Source organism: Engraulis encrasicolus, chromosome 19 (genome assembly GCF_034702125.1).
Source record: "Engraulis encrasicolus isolate BLACKSEA-1 chromosome 19, IST_EnEncr_1.0, whole genome shotgun sequence".
Taxonomy (NCBI): Eukaryota; Metazoa; Chordata; class Actinopteri; order Clupeiformes; family Engraulidae; genus Engraulis; species Engraulis encrasicolus.
In genome coordinates, this window is record NC_085875.1 from 50,905,426 (window position 1) to 50,924,406 (window position 18,981).

At 42.7% G+C, this 18,981-nt stretch overlaps 1 protein-coding gene across 3 annotated transcripts in view; it reads left to right on the forward strand.

Annotated features, from left to right (window-relative positions):
• The window catches only part of nid2a (nidogen 2a (osteonidogen)), a 116,370-nt gene that overhangs the window by 95,266 nt on the left and 2,123 nt on the right, over positions 1–18,981 (forward strand). For all 3 annotated transcript variants that reach the window (XM_063184650.1, XM_063184651.1, XM_063184652.1), the window contains 7 exons: positions 3,676–3,906; positions 4,282–4,451; positions 7,018–7,147; positions 8,984–9,155; positions 16,065–16,222; positions 16,890–17,013; positions 17,536–17,648. In XM_063184650.1, the coding sequence (XP_063040720.1) occupies positions 3,676–3,906; positions 4,282–4,451; positions 7,018–7,147; positions 8,984–9,155; positions 16,065–16,222; positions 16,890–17,013; positions 17,536–17,647 (1,097 nt within the window). In that variant the 3' untranslated portion in view covers position 17,648. The remainder of the gene's footprint in view (positions 1–3,675; positions 3,907–4,281; positions 4,452–7,017; positions 7,148–8,983; positions 9,156–16,064; positions 16,223–16,889; positions 17,014–17,535; positions 17,649–18,981) is intronic.

Below are 18,981 nucleotides of genomic sequence, written 5' to 3' on the forward strand. Positions count from 1 at the left end.
CTTGGCCGGTTAACACTACAGTCGATATATTTCTTCCTTCAACCGGTTTTCGTTTGTATTGCATTTGACTTTTGCGGACACTGCTAGGAGAGCAGTGAGTCAGGACCCACGAGGAACTCACGCGCTATAGGATAACTTTTGTACGGACAATTGTTAATCTTTTACTAGTACCGAAATCAAGGACTTCGCCTAGAGTCTACGAAGACTCGGCTGAGCCGGATGGTCTGTTCCCCAAGAGAGTGTGGACAGCCGGTATAGTTATTACGCGTGGAACGGACCTGCGTGCACCCGCCCTTCTCACTGGACCTTCGCAGGACGGCACCGCAAAGACAATCGGACTACACAACGAAATACCACTTTCCTTTCCCCGTTCAACGAAGCAAGACCTTTTTGGACATATCACAGCCTCGCGCCGGAACCGCGTGGTATCGCTCGGACCCCAGACAGTAGCCTACCCGAGCAGCTTGGAGAACAAAGGAAACTCGCGCGCACAGCGACGCGCACACCCACTTCGCCCGAGAGATCAAAGGAGTTCTCTCTCTTCCTACCAAGGATAACCAGTAAGCACTGAGTTTGGGCAAAGATATTCAGTTAGAACTGTTACATAGCTTTGAGGAGTTGTGTTTAAATATCCACACTTGTAGAGTGTGATATATTTTATTTTGGGTTATTTTGTTCTATCTGTTCTTTCTTTTCTCTCTCTCTTTCTCCCCTCTCATCACCACAGATAGCCACACGCTATTCTTAGTTTACATTAGTTGCAATATTGCCATAGGCCATACTTGCACCCACATGTAAATTACCCACTCACAGAGATACACGTACCAGTGTTTTAACCCATCGAGTTATCGAGTCGAGGACATAAGCTATTGTCGGAAAAGAGCGCCAAGCGCTCCCTTTTCCCTCCCCCCACACATACTGTAACGCCTTTAGACAAAGGACAGTATTCTCTGATTAGCTTGAATTCTATCTTGAAGATAAGTTCCCGCTTTATCAGCCGAAAGCTTAACGCCCCTCCTCATGTCTCATATTTCGGTCCTGCGCGCTGCGCAGAATCATTCGAACCATAGTTCATAGAACATACATCTCTCTCTCTATCTCCTCCCACCGCTCGGCACACGCGGTAACAGAAGTGCGCGGCGCCCACCGAGCGCGCGCCTCCTCCTTCTCTCTCTCTCTTTCTCTCTCTCTCACACACACACACACACACACACATAGCGCATCCTCTCATACCCCGTGTATATATTGTATATTTTACCTAAGTTCTTATGCCCTGCAAGTCACATTGACTGTATCAGTGTTATGACCGGATGATGCTTTTACAATAAATGTACATTGTGGTGAACTGTGTTTGTCTTATTTGAACAATTTCTACGAAGTCAACCAGAAAAGAATTCACACAAAACCTTCAGATTATTTGTCAATAATGGTCATGATTTTATGAGACGGTCATGAACCGTGTTTTATGCAATCATTAATTAGACAATTGACGATTCCATAAGTACACACCTACACATTATTGATACCCAACGTGAAGAGTTTAACACACTCTTCATGCATCATTTCTTATACTCTTATTCCTCACATATAGTAATAACACATTACATATTTGGAACTCTATAAGAATTTTATACTTATTAATGTAATTATTATTACATTACTGTACTTCCCTTACATTTAACGTCGTACCCATTAATTGTAGTTGACCCTACATATTTTGGTGCCCGTGCGTGAGGAAGAATAGTCCCCGTATCCAAGAAATGTAGTTTCACCTACATATTTTGGTGCCCTTGCGTGAGGAAGAATATTCCTCACGTCCAACAAATGTGGGATTACCCCTACATATTTTGTTGCCCGGGTGTGAGGAAGAATAGTCCTCGCACCCAATAATGTAATTCCGATTGCATAACTGCAATTGTACTTACACAGGGGTTGGAGGGTTTCCATGCAGTGTAGATTTGTGGACCTTTTTTACTTAGTTTCCCCTCCCGTTTCATTTGTTCACCTTCCGAAATGAAATCCCACCTGAAAAATTTCCATTGTCTTTGTGACATAGCAGTCCCCAGCATTCAGTGCACTCAACAAAAATGCATTCATGCCTGACTTGTGCAAGGGGGCTTTTTAAAGGTGGTAGGTGTTTGTTGTCAAAGTGTTACTGTAGGTGTCTGTTATCAAGGTGCCTGCCTTAACAATAACGTGCTGGGGAAAATCTTACATTGCACACATGTATGGTGACACAAAAGACATTCTGTTGTATTCTACTCTACTCTATTCTACTCTACTCTACTCAAATCTATTCTACTCTACTACTCTACTTTACTCTACTCTATCCTACTCTATTCTATTCTACTCTACTGTACTCTACCGCACTCTACTCTACTCTCCGCTGTTGTACTGTACTGTAACCTTGTTTGCACATGTATATGGTTACTCCACACCAGTGGTTTTCAAAGTGGGGGCCGGGGACCCCTGGGGGGCTTCAAGGAGGTGCTAGGGGGGCTGCAGCAGGTTGGCAGAAAAAGTAAACTGAATAGCTAACGTAAAACAAAATAAACCATAAGCGAAACAATAATCCCATTACAAGTAGTTAGGAACAGCATTATAATCATCTATTGCATCTCTGAACATCATGCTATTATCGTTATTATTTTATATTTATTTGGACACCGACTCACAGGCCTATTCTATGATTGTGAAAGGGGCTGCACAGAAAAAAAATGTGTGGCGCGACCCATGCAAGGGGCGCCTTGGCTGGATTCAACTGGTATATGGGGGGCCTTACCATGGTAAAGTTTGAGAACCCCTGTTCTACACAGTTACAGCCATTGCTATGTTTGCCATGATGTTACAATGGTGTACGTACAGTATATCTGAAGCAGCCCTTCCTCTCATAGACCCTTAACGCATGCCGTTCCAGCAGTGGAACACTGTAATATAGTCACAGAAAAAAAAAAACTTAACTACCATAGTACTACACCACTGTGACAGTGCACAGGGCCTTTAGTAATAAATTACAACTGACGACTTGCCATTCTGGTAACAGCTAATTTATAACAGGGGTCTGTCTTACGGGGTTAAAGTACATGGTTGAAATGATCCGCTCACCCGTGAAATGCACAGAGCCAGAATCATACTGCACTCCCCTGATGCCTGTCCACCGGAAAACAGAGTTGCCAGATTTGGCTTCCCGCTTCCCAGGATGGTCGTTTGCGGATCGAAATGGTTAAAAAGGGCCTTTTGGTGGGTTTTTCTGCACATTTATGGCCATTGAAATCAATAGAATTTAGTTGGTGGTTGCCAACTAATTGGCCAGGATTTAGTGCTTCCAGGTTTTAAGCAATTTTTTTGGCTGGAATCATCAGACACATCTGGCAACCCTGCCGGAAAAGCCTATTGGCCTGATGTTTTATGTACAGACTGGAGGTATGCAATCTGTACAGTATGCAGTACGTCTGAGCCATTTCTCATGCTTTTGGAATGGCTTGTTTTAACACTGCCAGACACACTACGCATTTGGAATGACTTGTTTTAACACTGCCAGATGTGCTGTGCATTTGTAAAGATTTGTGAGGGTACACAAACAGAAGCGTATTTAATTTATTAACATGTGTGTGTGCGTATGTGTCTGTGTCTGTGTGTGGGTGTGTGCATTTGTGTGTGTGTCCTCATCTGCAGTCGTGGTGCGTCCGACACAGCGTCCGGAGTCGGTGTGTGAACGCTGGCGCGCCAGCCTGGTCGAGCACTACGGCGGGCAGCCCGACCCTCGCCAGTACCTGCCGCAGTGCGACGCCGGCGGGGAGTTCAGCCCCGTGCAGTGCTACGGCGATAGCAGCTACTGCTGGTGTGTGGACCGCGACGGACGAGAGGTGCCCGGGACACGATCCAACGACGCCGTCAAGCCGGCCTGTAAGTGCAGCACACGCACACACTCACTCGAGTAGACTCAGACTAACCGTATTCGTACGGGATAAGTATTACCTGTGGGCATCTGGTCATTTGTAACTATTCCGGAGAATGTCTGAGTTCTTAATCCTGTGTGATTGTTTTCATGTCTGTAATTTGTCAAGTAATGATTCCACCACAAATTACCTACTTTGTTTCGCTGAACTCAGAGTCTATGGTTGACATTTGAATGAGCAGTGTTTTAAAAGTACTCGCAGGTTGTATAAGTTAAGTGAAATGTAGAGTAATGTAATGAAGTATAATGTAGTATAATGAAATGTAGTGTAATTTAATGTAATCCAATATAATGTCATGCAATGTAATGTGAATGTATTGCAGGTATTGCCACTGTGGCCCCTCCCACCACTCGCCCCCTTCCGCGTCCCGATGTGACTCCGCCCCCAGTGGGCGTGTCCCTGCTGTATGCGCAGGGCCAGAAGATTGGTGCTCTCCCCCTGAGCGGCACCCGTATGAGCAAGGACCAAGCATCCGTACTACTGCAGCTGCACGTAAGACTAGCCAACCTCACCACTCCAATCTGCTTCCGTTACTACGCACATCATGTCTTTTTGGTAACACTTTCTATGAAGCCCATATCTATAGCGCATTATAAGTCCATTTATAACATCTTACAATGCACATAATAATTAATCATAGTGCATTATGACAGTTATAATGTATTATAAGCCCCTTCAACGCCTGTAGTTTATAACCATTCACGAGCACCTCAAACAGTCTAAGATTTGAAATGCATTATAAGCTAGATATATAGTTATTCATGACTGTTGATATACTCCATCATGAAGCGTTATGAGTGTAGTCATAATGCACTATGATTATGATGCGCATTATAAGATGTTATAAATGTGCTCATAATATGCTATAGATATGGGCTTCATATAAAGTGTTACCGTATTTTCTTTACTGCGCACACAGTAGTGCTATTTCCATCCCATTCTGAGGCGAATTAAAAGTTAAAGCACATAACGTTGTAGCGATAAAATATGCGTCTGCTTGGTTTTCCATCACATATGTTGCACTAACTTCTTGATGCGGATCACGTTAAAGTGGATCATCTTGTTGATGGAAAAAAGGGCTTGCAATGTGATTTCTTTACAATGCGCGCAATAAAATGTTTTCTTTACCACACACATACAGCAATAGCCTGTGCTCTTTACCACGCATACAATAAGGCACATAAAACACCCAACTCTTCTACACAAACTTTTCCACGGATACAACAATGTGCTTTTTGGTAACTTAATTTAATTATTTTTTGTATACATGGAAGCACGTATAGTATCAAGTAAGTTACGAAACAGCAGATCTAGACTCCCACCTAACGACCAGCGCGACACTTGGCTTGGCTGGTAACTTCAACTTCAGGCCTGTATGCAAGGCTAGACAGCGGGTTAACCAATCAGGCCCCTTCTATTGCGTTAATAATGTTGAAGATAAAGATGACTTCGGCGCAGGATATCAGAAATAAACAAGACAGCGCAGATGGCTTAGTTTTTTTTTTTTAATATGGCCACTATATCGCGTACTTACGCATCATATGCAATGCGTATTATTTCATGAAACATCAAATCGGACGTAATAGCCTGTACCCAGCACTTTTCAAACCTTTCTCAGATTTATGGTAGCCTAATTGTCCCAAGCGATTTTGAAATCAAACTGAACCATGCACGGAAGACTCGCATTGGATAGGGATGGGCTTCAGCAAATAACACAGCAAGGCGCTCAAAAGTAATGGAATAACATAACGTGGGACTTATGATGCGTCCTTTTCAGATTAATTGTGAACATTGGGTGGAGTATTTGGCTTTCAACTTTAGACATAGGCTACATAGTTGGATTCCAGGTCAAAAGCAGCTGTGCTGGGCCCCTTTAACAAAATGTTACACTGTTAGAAACAGACAGCCCAATAATGATTTTGAGTACAATTGAATATATATATACTTTATATATATATACTGTATACATACTGTATATTGGCACCAACAAAAAGCATTTTAATGACAAACAGTTCAGTAATGATCAAAGACATACCATGAATTGATAATACATATAATCATGTTGAAAACTGACCCAGAGAGCAGAACGTAATGTTTGTGAAGACTGTGTGAATGAATGAACATTGTGTAGCCCTCTGAAAGAGCATTCTGCAGCCTTTCTGGTAGTTGCCATGGTGCCAATAGTGTATACCGTACTGTACATAGAGGAACAACAACAAAACATCTGCTAAACACATTAGTTGCTAGGCGCACATCAGAGCTGTTATCCCGCTCAGACAGAGATGTACTCAGTATTCTGCAGAGTCAAAAGGCCAGTTCATGCATAATTGGTCAAATTGAGTTTGGGCTAAAAGTTGACTTTACAACACCTCCTTTGTCTTGTCAGTAAATCTGACACTTCTTAGAAGTTAGAGATTAAAAAAAAAAAAAACCCATCACCATTATTGCAACACTGGACTGTGAGGGAACTGTTTTCTTTTGTCCTCATTTTTTCAGTTGACATACTTGCTGCCCCTTCGCGTTTGTTGTGTACCAGTCATTACTGTAGCACATCCTCTGCATGTGTCTGTTAGAACTGGAGAAGGAGTGACGCTCATGTACTTACATGTTTAGACTTACAACCAGGACTTCACACTAGCACCTGCCAATTTCTCACTAGCCAGTTTGACAGGTAACTTATTCTTTGGTGTGACAAATCATAGTCGTTGCATCAATTGTTTTTATTTAAGAAAAAATAGACAACAAAAATTCAAAAAGGGCCAGCAGAAGGGGTAATAGTGAATGACTCCGCAATTCTTCTCTGTTCTACTCTGATCTATTCTATTCTACTCTGATCTATTCTATTCTGATCTATTCTACTCTGATCTATTCTACTCTGATCTATTCTACTCTGGTCTATTCTACTCTGGTCTATTCTACTCTGATCTATTCTATTCTATTCTACTCTGGTCTATTCTACTCTGGTCTATTCTACTCTGATCTATTCTATTCTATTCTACTCCGATCTACTACACTCTGACCTATTCTGTTCTAATCTCTTCTATTCTGTGTTCGGTAGGGTTCCATTGTGGTAGGTGTGGCGCATGACTGCCGAGAGAGGAAAGTCTACTGGACCGACATTGCTGGCAGAACCATCAGCAGGGCTGGCATGGAGGCCGGCTCCGAACCCGAGGTCCTGATTAACACAGGTCAGAACCCCACCGCCGTGTGGAATAGGGCTGGGTGAAATAATCGAGTTAATCGATAATCGATCGAATGGAATCAAAATCCACATAATCGATTCACAGGGCACAAACTCGATTTTTTGGTTCTTTTTCTTTTTGTTCTTTTTGTTTAAATTAGGTCTATAGAAAATACCCAGTAGGTATTAGTCAATTAGGCCTAGGCCTACTTATTACAAATTAGCAATCTGTTAACACTGTCAAGCCACAGTCCTTTGACATATTATATAAAAATAGGCAACAACATCTTTTGGGGGTAATCCTGGCACCAAGAAGGGAACGAATTGAATCGATTTGGAATGAATCGAATCGAACCGAATTGAATCGTGATTAATCGATTCAAAGCCCTAAGAATCGAAATCGAATCGATACAGGAACATGGCTGCGATACCCAGCCCTAGTGTGGAACCACCATGTGATCGCGATCGCACACACACTCACACTCACCCCACTTACTTCACTTACTTATAGCACATTACACATACACTTACTCTGGGCCAGGAACAGACGTTCAGCAGAGCCTCAAGAGCTTGTCGACACTTAGGGGCTGTAAGTGCTAACACATGTGCGTACAAAACTGCATGTCACAGGAACTTGGCAGCAAGACTCAGTGTCACATGCTAGAAGTGTGGGTTGCAAACGGAAAACATGCACAGACATGCACACACGCACACATGCACAGACACACAATCACGCATGCACACACACACACACACACACACACACACACACACACACACACACACACACACACACACACACACACACACACACACACACACACACACACACACACACACACACACACACACACACACACACACACACACACACACACACACACACACACATGCAGCACGCAGGGACACACGCTCACAGACAATTCACAACAAATAATTAATATTCTAAGAACAACGAGAAGAGATAATGTTTGGAGATATGACGTGACGAGATGTCCACCGAGGAGAAAAGCCACCTAAGATACTAATCCTAGGATGGGATGCGATATCAGCTTTTTCATTTGTTTGCACTAGTGAAATTCATTTTGCATCACTGAGCCAGGCATGACATGCTCAGTACACAGTTCAGTACACAGCAGAAGTGGAGTAATCTTCCTGCTTTTGTTTGTTGATTGTTGTGTTTTGTTTTCTTGGAGCCGTCGTGGTGTAATGGCAATCACAGGGTTGCAGGTTCAATCCCCACCCTTACCAACCCCCTTCCTCCTTTCATGGCTGAAGTGCCCTTGAGCGAGACCCATCCCCACAACACGTCAACTAAGTGTGCATGTAATCTAATGTAATGTAATTAGGGATGCACCGATACCGGTCATTATACTCGTACTCGTACTCGTCAAGCACTTGCCGATACCAGGAGCGATACTGCTATTACACAAAACAATGCAAAATCTTGTCGCGTTCTGTGGACTTGAAAGTAGCATAGAAAAAAAGTGCCACCTCATACATTTACTCACATTTAAATCTACATGGAAATGGACAATAAAAATATCACAGGTGGAAAAAAACAAGGCCATGCATTTATTTTCATTGTATTTTGGTGGTTAAAGGTATCGGTATTCGGTATTCGGTATCGGCAAGTACACACATTAATGTACTCGTACTTGTATCGGTTTTCAAAAAAGTGGTATCGGTGCATCCTTAAATGTAATGTCTTGACAGGTTCAATCCCCACCCTTACCCATCACTTCCTCCCTCCATGGCTGAAGTGCCCTTGAGCGAGACCCATCCCCAGAAACGTCAACTAAGTGTGCATGTAATCTAATGTAATGTAATGTCTTGACAACAGGTCTGACGAGCCCAGAGGGGCTGGCTCTGGACGTGGTGCGCAGGTCTATGTTCTGGGTGGACAGCACGCTGGACAAGCTGGAGACCAGCAGCCTGGACGGAAGTGGCCGCCGGGTCCTGTTCGACACGGACCTCGTCAACCCCCGCGCCATTGTGGTGGACTCCGCGTCGGGGTAAGCCAATGCTGTATTGGTCATAAGGCATACAGGGCATTTGCCAGGTGGACTGTTGATGATTTTGGCCTGGTCCTCCCCTCAACGTTGTGGTATCAGTCCTCATGACAATACAGCAGACCTTTCAGAGTTAGATTTACATATTTATTTTGGCTGTTGTGATCAAAAAAGCTTTAAATACACGTAGAAGCATTACAACGTGGTATGGCAACTGCACAGCTCAGGACAAGATAGCCCTGCACAGAGTAGTGCATGCTGCAGAAAAAATCACTGGCGCCATCCTTCCAGGGCTGCAAGATATATATGCAAGAAGGACAACGACACGAGCACAAAGGATTATGAAAGACACATTCGATCCTAGTCACTCCATATTCGAAAGGCTATCCTCAGGGAAACGACTACGTTCCATAAGATGTAGAACAGAGAGACTGCGTAAGAGTTTTTTTCCCTCAAGCCATCCGCTTTTTGAATTAAGACAATAACTATTTTTAATTTTTAATTTTTATTATTTTTTATTTTTTACCATCCAACACAGCACAGAGCAGTTGCAATCCCCATTTCACTGCCAATTGTGCTTGCACAAGGACGCACGTGACAAATAAAAATCTTGAATCTTGAATCTTGAATCTTGATGCCTACAAATGTTGTCACATGCTTCATGATCTCGCAATGCATGGCGGACTGGTCTTCGCTGAAATTGCCCGGCCTGATATTTTGCCCCTCTCCAACGTCGAGATAAGCCAATGCAGACTGCCATCATGAAAAGTCAGTGTTTTGCACTGGGGCTGTGTGTGCAATTTTTCCACCACTTGTCAAAGTCAAAACGTTCTTGTATGTAGACTCAACCAGCCCTGATGAAGGTCATACTGTGACCAAAACATGTTGGCTTTTTAAATACAGTAAATCAAATATGATTTAGCCAGTTGGGCAATCGTTATGGACTCATCATCGGGGCAAGTAAATGTCAAAGTCAAAGTTAGTTTTGATTATTAATTTCAGCAAATTCACTTTTAGTTCTTATGCAAAAGTAAGTACATAATTTACTTTCAAACAAACATAACATACTTAAGAGGAAAAAAACAAAACCAGATAATCAGGATAAAATGATCAAGCTCAAATGCTCATCATTAGGGTAAACAATGTCAAAGTGAAAGTCGTTTTTTATTGCCACATTTTTAAAAAAAGGAAAAAAAAGAAAATTACATTTAAATAGCTTTAACAGCATTTGGAGATAACACTCTTCAAGTCTTACTCTCCGTCTGTGAGTTAGTTGGAAATATCTCTGGCCCATACATACCATTCATTCTTAACAACATTTAATGTACTTGTTGTGGTCATCAATACCATTTTATGACCAATTCCAAATAGTTCTTGATGCATTTACGTTGTCATCGACATAACTAATGGAGCCATTGTGTAGTCACTGTAGTTGGTGTGGTTCCCAACCGTTTTTTACATGGGACCCAAATTTCTAGGGACCCCATGCACATTTTTTTCACAACGAAAACTAAAACATGACTGAACTACGTACGTTTTAGTGCTTTAAACCTATAGATATTTATGGCAGTCTAAGATTGTAAATGGCGTTTCAAAGAGAATATTGAATAGTTATGTTGTATTAATTCATAATATATTCGTAATATTCATCTGTATTCTTTCTTCACACTTTTCAGACATTTCAGGTCAACCCATTTAAATTCCAGGCGATCCCCTAATGGGGTCCCTACCCCCAGTGTTGAAAAACAATGCCGTAGTTGGTGTCCGTCTCCATTCATTCTGAAGTTCTCACATTCCGATGTTACTCGATACCACAGCACAACCACTTTCCTCCCCAAATCACTTAAAGACCACCATTAGAGGGAAGGACCTCGGGCCCTGTCTACATGAGTGCTGCAGGGCACCGCGCTCCGCGTTCTCAGCTCAGTAAAAGTATGGGAATGCCTCGCATGACTTTGAACAAAAAGGGCGTCTCCCAGCCCCTAATTAATCCCTTAATTGACTTAATTAGGCCTGTTAATTAGCCCTCATTTCCTGCTCTGCAGTGGCTTCCTGCTTCTAATGATGCCACAGAGGCAGAGATAGGGGAGGAGAGAGAGAGAGAGAGCAAAAAAGAGAGAGAGAGAGAGAGAGAGAGAAAGAGCAAAAGAGAGTGAGAGGGGAGGGAGAGAGAGAGAGAGAGAGAGCAAAAGAGAGAGAGAGAGAGAGAAAAAAGAGAGAGAAAGGGAGGGTGAGAGAGAGAGAAAGAGCAAAAGAGAGTGAGAGGGGAGGGAGAGAGATAGCGAGAGACAGAGAGAGAGAGAGAGAGAGAGAGAGAGAGAGAGAGAGAGAGAGAGAGAAGGGAAAGGGAGACGACAGAAAGGAAGACAAAGAGATGAAGGGAGAAAAGAAAGTGGGGGAAGCTAGAAAGGTAGCAGAATGTGACATATACTGTATGACAGAAAAGAATCAGAGTGAAAGATAGAGAGACCGAGGGAGATCGATACAGTGGATAGGGAGAGAGGGAGAGAGCGATAGAAAAACATAGAGTGAGAGAGAAAGAGAGAGATGGGTGGTAGGGAGGTAGAGAGAGAGAAAGCCAGAGGGAGCTGTAAAGATATTGTATAGAGCAGTGGTGGGAAACCTTTTTCATTCGCGAGGCCGCTTCAAATTATATGTCCTCCAAGAGCTGTACTATGAACACATACCAGGATTTCGCCCTGCACTTTATGCAAATATTGAAGGCAACCACCTTTACAACAGACTTTCACTAGGTCCGCTCAAAATAAAACTTAATTGTATTGCAAGTGTAATGTCTAACATTTCGAAACAAAACATGTTATATTTTATATGAAACTGCAAGACATTAAAATTATGTCGGGGGCCGGATGAGAAGGAAGTAAGGATAGATGTGGGGAAGTAGACGGGGGGCGGGGGGGTTGGAGAAGATGGTGGACAGAGGAGGAGAGAGGGAAGTGAGGATAGAGGTGCGGAGAGAGAGAGAGAGAGAGAGAGAGAGAGAGAGAGAGAGAGAGAGAGAGAGAGAGAGAGAGAGAGAGAGGTCTGGGGTTGCCAGATGTTGCGTGGTCTGTGGTTCCTTCTCAGTCCACCCGGCCTGACTTCAGTCCCGTGAGGACACTGGAGAGTGGGGGCCAGAAACCACAACCATACAGGCAGAACCCAAACACACACACACACACACACACACACACACACACACACACACACACACACACACACACACACACACACACACACACACACACACACACACACACACACACACACACACACACACACACACTCTCTCTCTCTCTCTCTCTCTCTCTCTCTCTCTCTCTCTCTCTCTCTCTCTCTCTCTCCACATCTGGAGGAACTGAGTGTGTGTGTGTGTGTGTGTGGGGGGGGTTAATGCAAACCTCATGGAGCAATCAGAGTGTGTGTGTGTGTGTGTGTGTGTGTGTGTGTGTGTGTGTGTGTGTGTGTGTGTGTGTGTGTGTGTGTGTGTGTGTGTGTGTGTGTGTGTGTGTGTGTGTGTGTGTGTGTGTGTGTGTGTGCGCCTGTGTGTGTCTTTGTGTGTTTCTGACACAAGTATGAGCTTTAGATTAACTTTCCCGCCTGTGAGATATCCAGCCCATCATGAAGCTAATGCTTAATCACACACACACACACACACACACACACACACACACACACACACACACACACACACACACACACACACACACACACACACACACACACACACACACGCACACGCGCGCACACTCACATCATGGAGCTAATGCTTAATCACTCATGTGTCCATGGACAACACACACACACACACACACACACACACACACACATTTGCGCACACACACACACACACACACACGCACACACACACACCAATGACATGTGAACCGATGAATGAACATAAAGGCGATTCACATACAGTAGAACCCAATGACCCAGAAGACACTCGACATGAAAGCTAGTTTGTGATTTGTTTGCTGGTCCTATTGCCCACCCATTCACTGAGTGTCATCCCTGTTGGCTTGGTAAATTACTCAGGGTGAATAATTGACTCCTCTTTAGTAGGGCTGTAACCGCAGAGATACACCAGCGGCGACGCGACTCAAGCGACAGAGTGTAGCAGCAAGCGATACGAGAGACTGAGGAGACTAGAGTATGTCCGTACAGGCAGAAGGCAAAGCATTCAAGCATTCCCATTGGCTGTGGTCACTGACCTCTATACAGTCATTGGCTGTCGCGGCTTGTCGCCGAACCACGTCATAGAAAGTTGAAAAGATTTCAACTTCAAATTGTCGCGCTCGTCGCGCAAATCGCTCTAGTCTCCAGAGTCGCTTTTGTCTCTCGACTCAATACAAAGTCAATTACTTCCGTCGCTCGACTCGCTCAGATCGCCGCTGGTGTATCTCTGCGGTAATGATACACTCAACTCGTGATTCGGTTTGTATCACGATTGACCTACGGTTCGATACACCCCACAATTGCCAACATTATAAACTTTATGAATAAAAACTATGATAGTTTATAGGTAGAATAGGTTACAAGAGGCTACTAATAATTTTAGAAAGTTTCTATATAATAATGATGATTCTTGGAAGCACTAGCACTTCATATCATGTGGTTGTTTTCTGGGCTGATGGGTATCAAAACATTAAAAGGGCGTATCACGATACTGCCTTCTTGTATCGCGATACAGTATCGTGACTCTGTGTATCACGATTTCTCGATTCGATACAATATCGTTACAGCCCTACTAGGGATGCCTTTGCTCACAGTGTTTAATTAGAAATGTGATGGCTCACTAACTTGTGGGATTTCAGGGAAACAAGTGTTCCCTAACCTGGACCTGACCCAAGTTTGTGATTTCTTGACTGATTTTATTGCACACTAATTTGCTGAGCTCTGTCCCTGTTGGCCTGGTAGACCTGAGGAGTATTGCAAGAAGGCAAACCAGGTTACGGTGGCCTGGAGGCTGCCGTAAATCAACTAATGAAGTTTCTTTTCTTATCAGCTAGGTTCTTGGAACAGCCCCTGGTATAACAGGGTTTTCCTAAGCACTTAAAAGTTAAGATTTTGTGTTGTGAATGTACAGGGTGTACAGAATTATTAGACAAACAAGTACATTGAGGTTTGTGGTAGGGAAGTGCATCACCATGCATACAGTATCTACACTCGCAAATAATAATATTTATGTGATCTTCTGAGTTAACATACCAAAATATTAAAATAAATGACACCGAACTCACGATTAAAAGGTGCAATACAGAAACGAAAACTGTGAAAGAAAAATGTCTGCACATGATACTGTCCCATTTTTGGAAATAAGCTTAGTTTAAACCTCCCCTTGATTTAAATAATAGGGTTTTACCGTTCTCCTGTACTTTCAGCCGTTCTCTGGGTATGGCAGTGCAAATTTTACCTCCGAGCTAGCAATTAACATTGAGTCCTATGAGACCAGCTGGCGGCTAACTTATTTCCAAAAATGGGACAATATCACTTTAAATCCGTTTTTTCTTCTTCTTTTAATTTGTTTTCAATTTAAAACGTGAAAAAAATGATTTAAATGATCAGACATTTTTTCTCATTTTTCTCAACCCTGCTATCTGGAATTCATCCCCAGACCCCAGGTCATGTTAGCCACAGAGCGTACACAGTTGTAAGCAACTTCATTCATTCACTCAGCATGCACTATATCAACCAAAACTGACACAACTTCTTGTACAGTACAAGCTATTGCGAAATTGTGATCTTTTTGGCAGGAACAGTAGAATAAGTGACCAAAGCCTTGAGGGAGGTCATCTTGCGCTCCATGTGTAATGCACTCCATGTGTTACACAGCTCTCATCACTGGACACCAGCCATGCTTGTGCAGTGGATCAGTCACAGTGTAGTTAAACCATGTGAAAGTTTTGATTTAAAAATGAAAAAAAAGTTTAGAAACTAATTCAATTACTTTTTTTGACTCAATAGTGGTGCTTCCCCCTTTCCAAAGTGTGAATGCTATTCGGTCTAAGTTGCACCATACGTGTACATGTATTTTCTCTTTTTTTCCACAAACAACAACACTTGAGTTCCAGCAACAGGTCACATCATAGTCTACAGGCTGCATCATAACAACATTGCTATGACAATGCACAGTCTTTTGCAACTGATAAAGACTTGGTCATTGCCATTTTGGCAACAGGGGCTTTGCGCTAGGGGGTTAACATTCATTTGACAGAATTCATGGCTCAATCCAAAATGTTAATAATTATTCAGTAGGGTTTAACAGCTCGTTCTCTAAGAAGGGAACAGGGCGGCTGACAGTCTTGGTCAGGTCCGGGAAACAAAGTTTCCTGAAAGGCCCCTAATCAGTCCCTCCAGGAATTTGCAATGTTGCGATTTGCAACTTTTTCGCAACTTCAATGAATGTCCGCGAATTCTGCGCGACTTTAACCAATCACCGCGATTTCCCGCAACTTTGAACCAATCCATGTCCGTAACGTGTTGCGCTGACTTCACTGACGTCTTTATTGTACATCATTGGAGCACTGAGCTAGACTATGGGTGTGACATTGGGAGCACAGAAAAAAATGGCATCTAGGCCTATTCTATAGGGTGCCTCAATACGGTAGGCTAATACATACAATGTCCGATTCTGCCTCCAATGTCCAATTCTGGTGGTGGAAGTGAATCCGAGGGTTGCAGGTTTGAGTCCCACCTATACCTCTTTCTACACCTCCAGCCATGGCTGAAGTGTCCTTGAGCAAGGCACCTAACCCCACACTGCTTCAGGAACTGTAACCAATACCCTATATCTAAATAACTGTAAGACGCTTTGGATAAAAGTGTCACCTAAATGTAATGTAATTAAATGTAATGCAATGTCGTGTAACTAACAACTAACAAACCTGTTTCTGTGTCTGCACTTCTCTCCAGCACCCTCTACTGGACAGACTGGAACCGCGAGGCCCCGAAGATCGAGAGCGCCTCTGTGAACGGTCAGAACCGGAAGGTGCTGGTCCGCGAGGGAATCGGTCTGCCCAACGCACTGACAGTCAACCCTGCCACCCGCCAGGTGTGCTGGGCCGATGCAGGTACGTGGAAAAGCGTAGCGAGTCCAATACTTTGCCAACCTGCCTTCTCATGCGAGTTAACCTATTGCGGTCTCTGATGAAAAAATCTAGTAAAAGGGCTGCTTCATTACACTTCTAGCTCTGTACTGTGAAAATATTGTTTAGGCTTTCGACTTCTCTTCACCATTCCTGGCCTACAAATCTACACTCCCCTAGTTACCGCAAATTGAATTGCGGGACAGGGTGAATTTTGACATTCCCGTTTTTAAGTCCACAAAAAGAAGGCAGAAAGACTTAACAGAAATAAATAGGGTGTCAAATGTTCTATCAAACAGCTTCCTTAACGGAGGTATGCACTCTCTGAGTGCATTTCTAGTTTATGTACTTGAGTTGAGTGCTCTACTCTACTCCACTCATCTCAATTCAACTCTCCTCTCCTCTCCTCTCCTCTAAACTCTCATCTACTCTAACCTCCCCTGTCCTCTGCTCTCAACTCTCCTCTCATCTACCCCTACTCTACTCTACTCTCCTCCAATCTCTACTCTCCTCTTCTCTCCCCCAATCTCTCCTCTCCTTTTAATCCTTCCTGTAATCTCTCCTCTCCTACGCTCTCCTCCGCTCTCTCCTCTCCTCTCCTCTCCTCTCCTCTCTCCTTTCATCTCTCCTCTCCTCTCCTCTCCTCCTATAGGTACTAAGCAGTTGGAGTGTATTAATCCAGATGGTACGGGTCGCCGTGTTGTGCACAGCGGCCTCAATTACCCCTTCGCCATGGTCTTCCACGGCAACCACTTCTACTACACCGACTGGAGAAGGTGTGTGTGTGTGTGTGTGTGTGTGTGTGTGTGTGTGTGTGTGTGTGTGTGTGTGTGTGTGTGTGTGTGTTGCATACCAGCGTTATGCATAGCTTTTGGGAGGCACATGGAGCCTGCATCCTTTTCATCCTTCAAGGGCTTTATTTATTGTTTTACATTGGTGCAACAAGATGGTACTTATTAGTCTTTATAGATGTACCGTGACATACACTACACATAATCTAAACTAACCTCCGCTGATGGACAGGGATGCAATCTTATGTAAATGAATGTAAACTAAGCAAATGTAGTCAGATCTAATCTAATGAAGTCTAATGCACTGTCATGTAATGGTCTCCATTGCAGCAATCCGACATTGCCGTGTACAAAGCCACTAGTCCATGCAGTGTAACGTAATGCAATGTAACGTAATGTAATGTAACGTAATGTAATGTAATGTCTCCAATGTAATGTAATGTCTCCATTGTAATGTAATGTCTCCATTGTAATGTAATATATTCTAATGTAATGTTTCCATTGCAGGGATGCCATCATTGCCATGAACAAAGCCACCGGCCAAATCATAGACGACTTCCTGCCAGAGCAGAGGTCTCACCTGTATGGGGTCGCATTAGCCACGCCCACCTGCCTATAAGGTAACTCTCCCTCCAACACGACATAACACCCCTCCGCTACCTTTACCTGTCTGTAAGGTAACTCTCCCTCGAACACGATATAACACCCCTCCTCTACCTTTATTATTTTTTCGGTAACACTTAAGAATAGCAGTCCCTTGAAAAGCTTTCTATGTATTTTATTAAAGGGGTATGCCACTATTTAGGGGCTTAATACAGTTAAAATCGTTGGCGAAGGTTTATAAAGGAAGTAAAGTGTCTTATTTTTCATGTAAGCCCTTGTCTTGCTTTAAGACAAGTTAAAAGAGGGAGCATCTCGCTAAGCTAGTGAAAGTCAATGGATCCATGTAGCATGCTACAATGCTACACGGATCCATTGACTTTCACTAGCTTAGCGACATACCCTTTAATGATTACTAATGAAGTAATTATAAACAAAAGATTTTGCAAGTGTTCGTCAATGAGTAAGAGAACCAACCTATTAGCTGCACATCGGAGGAATCGGCTGATGTGTGATGTGTTTGATGTGTGTCTGCATGCCTGACACTGCTATAGCTAGTGGTTCCATCTCTTTTGCTCCTTGGAAGACAAACTTCCAAGACTGGTGCGGCTGCACTGTGTCTGCTGTGTTAACATAGTATTTCTTACTCATTTACTAACATTCATGTTTTGTTGATAATTAGTTAATGCATTTAAAGACTTATTCTAAAGTGTTACTGTTATTTCACCTGTATAGTGCCGTGTTAGCTTCACAAATCTTTCATAAGACAACTCGTCCTCTAGCCTTCCTCTACCTTTATTTATTTATTCATTATTTTCTTTAAAGGGACACTGTGTGAGAATTTTAGTTTTTTATTTCCAGAATTCATTCTGCCCATTCACTAATGTTACCTTTTTCATGAATACTTACCACCAGCATCAAATATAATAATATATATATATATATATATATATATATATATATATATATATATATATATATATATATATATATATATATATATATATATATATATATATATATAATAATTCAATATAATAATATAATTATAAATTGCACTTTTCATACATGAAACATCTTCTCCATGGTCTGCCATTTTGAATTTCCAAAAATAGCCATTTTTAGCTGCAAAAATGACCGTACTTGGACCATACTAGAAAATATTTGTTTATTACTTAGTAAACTTTCATGTAAAGATCAAATTTGGCAATAGGCCGCCCAGTTTCAATGAGCAGCATAGTTGCAGTACCTTTTTTGACCATTCCCCTGCACAGTGTCCCTTTAAATATATATTTTGGTCTTTTAATGACTTTATTTGGATAGGACAGTTACAGAATGTGACAGGAAATGAGT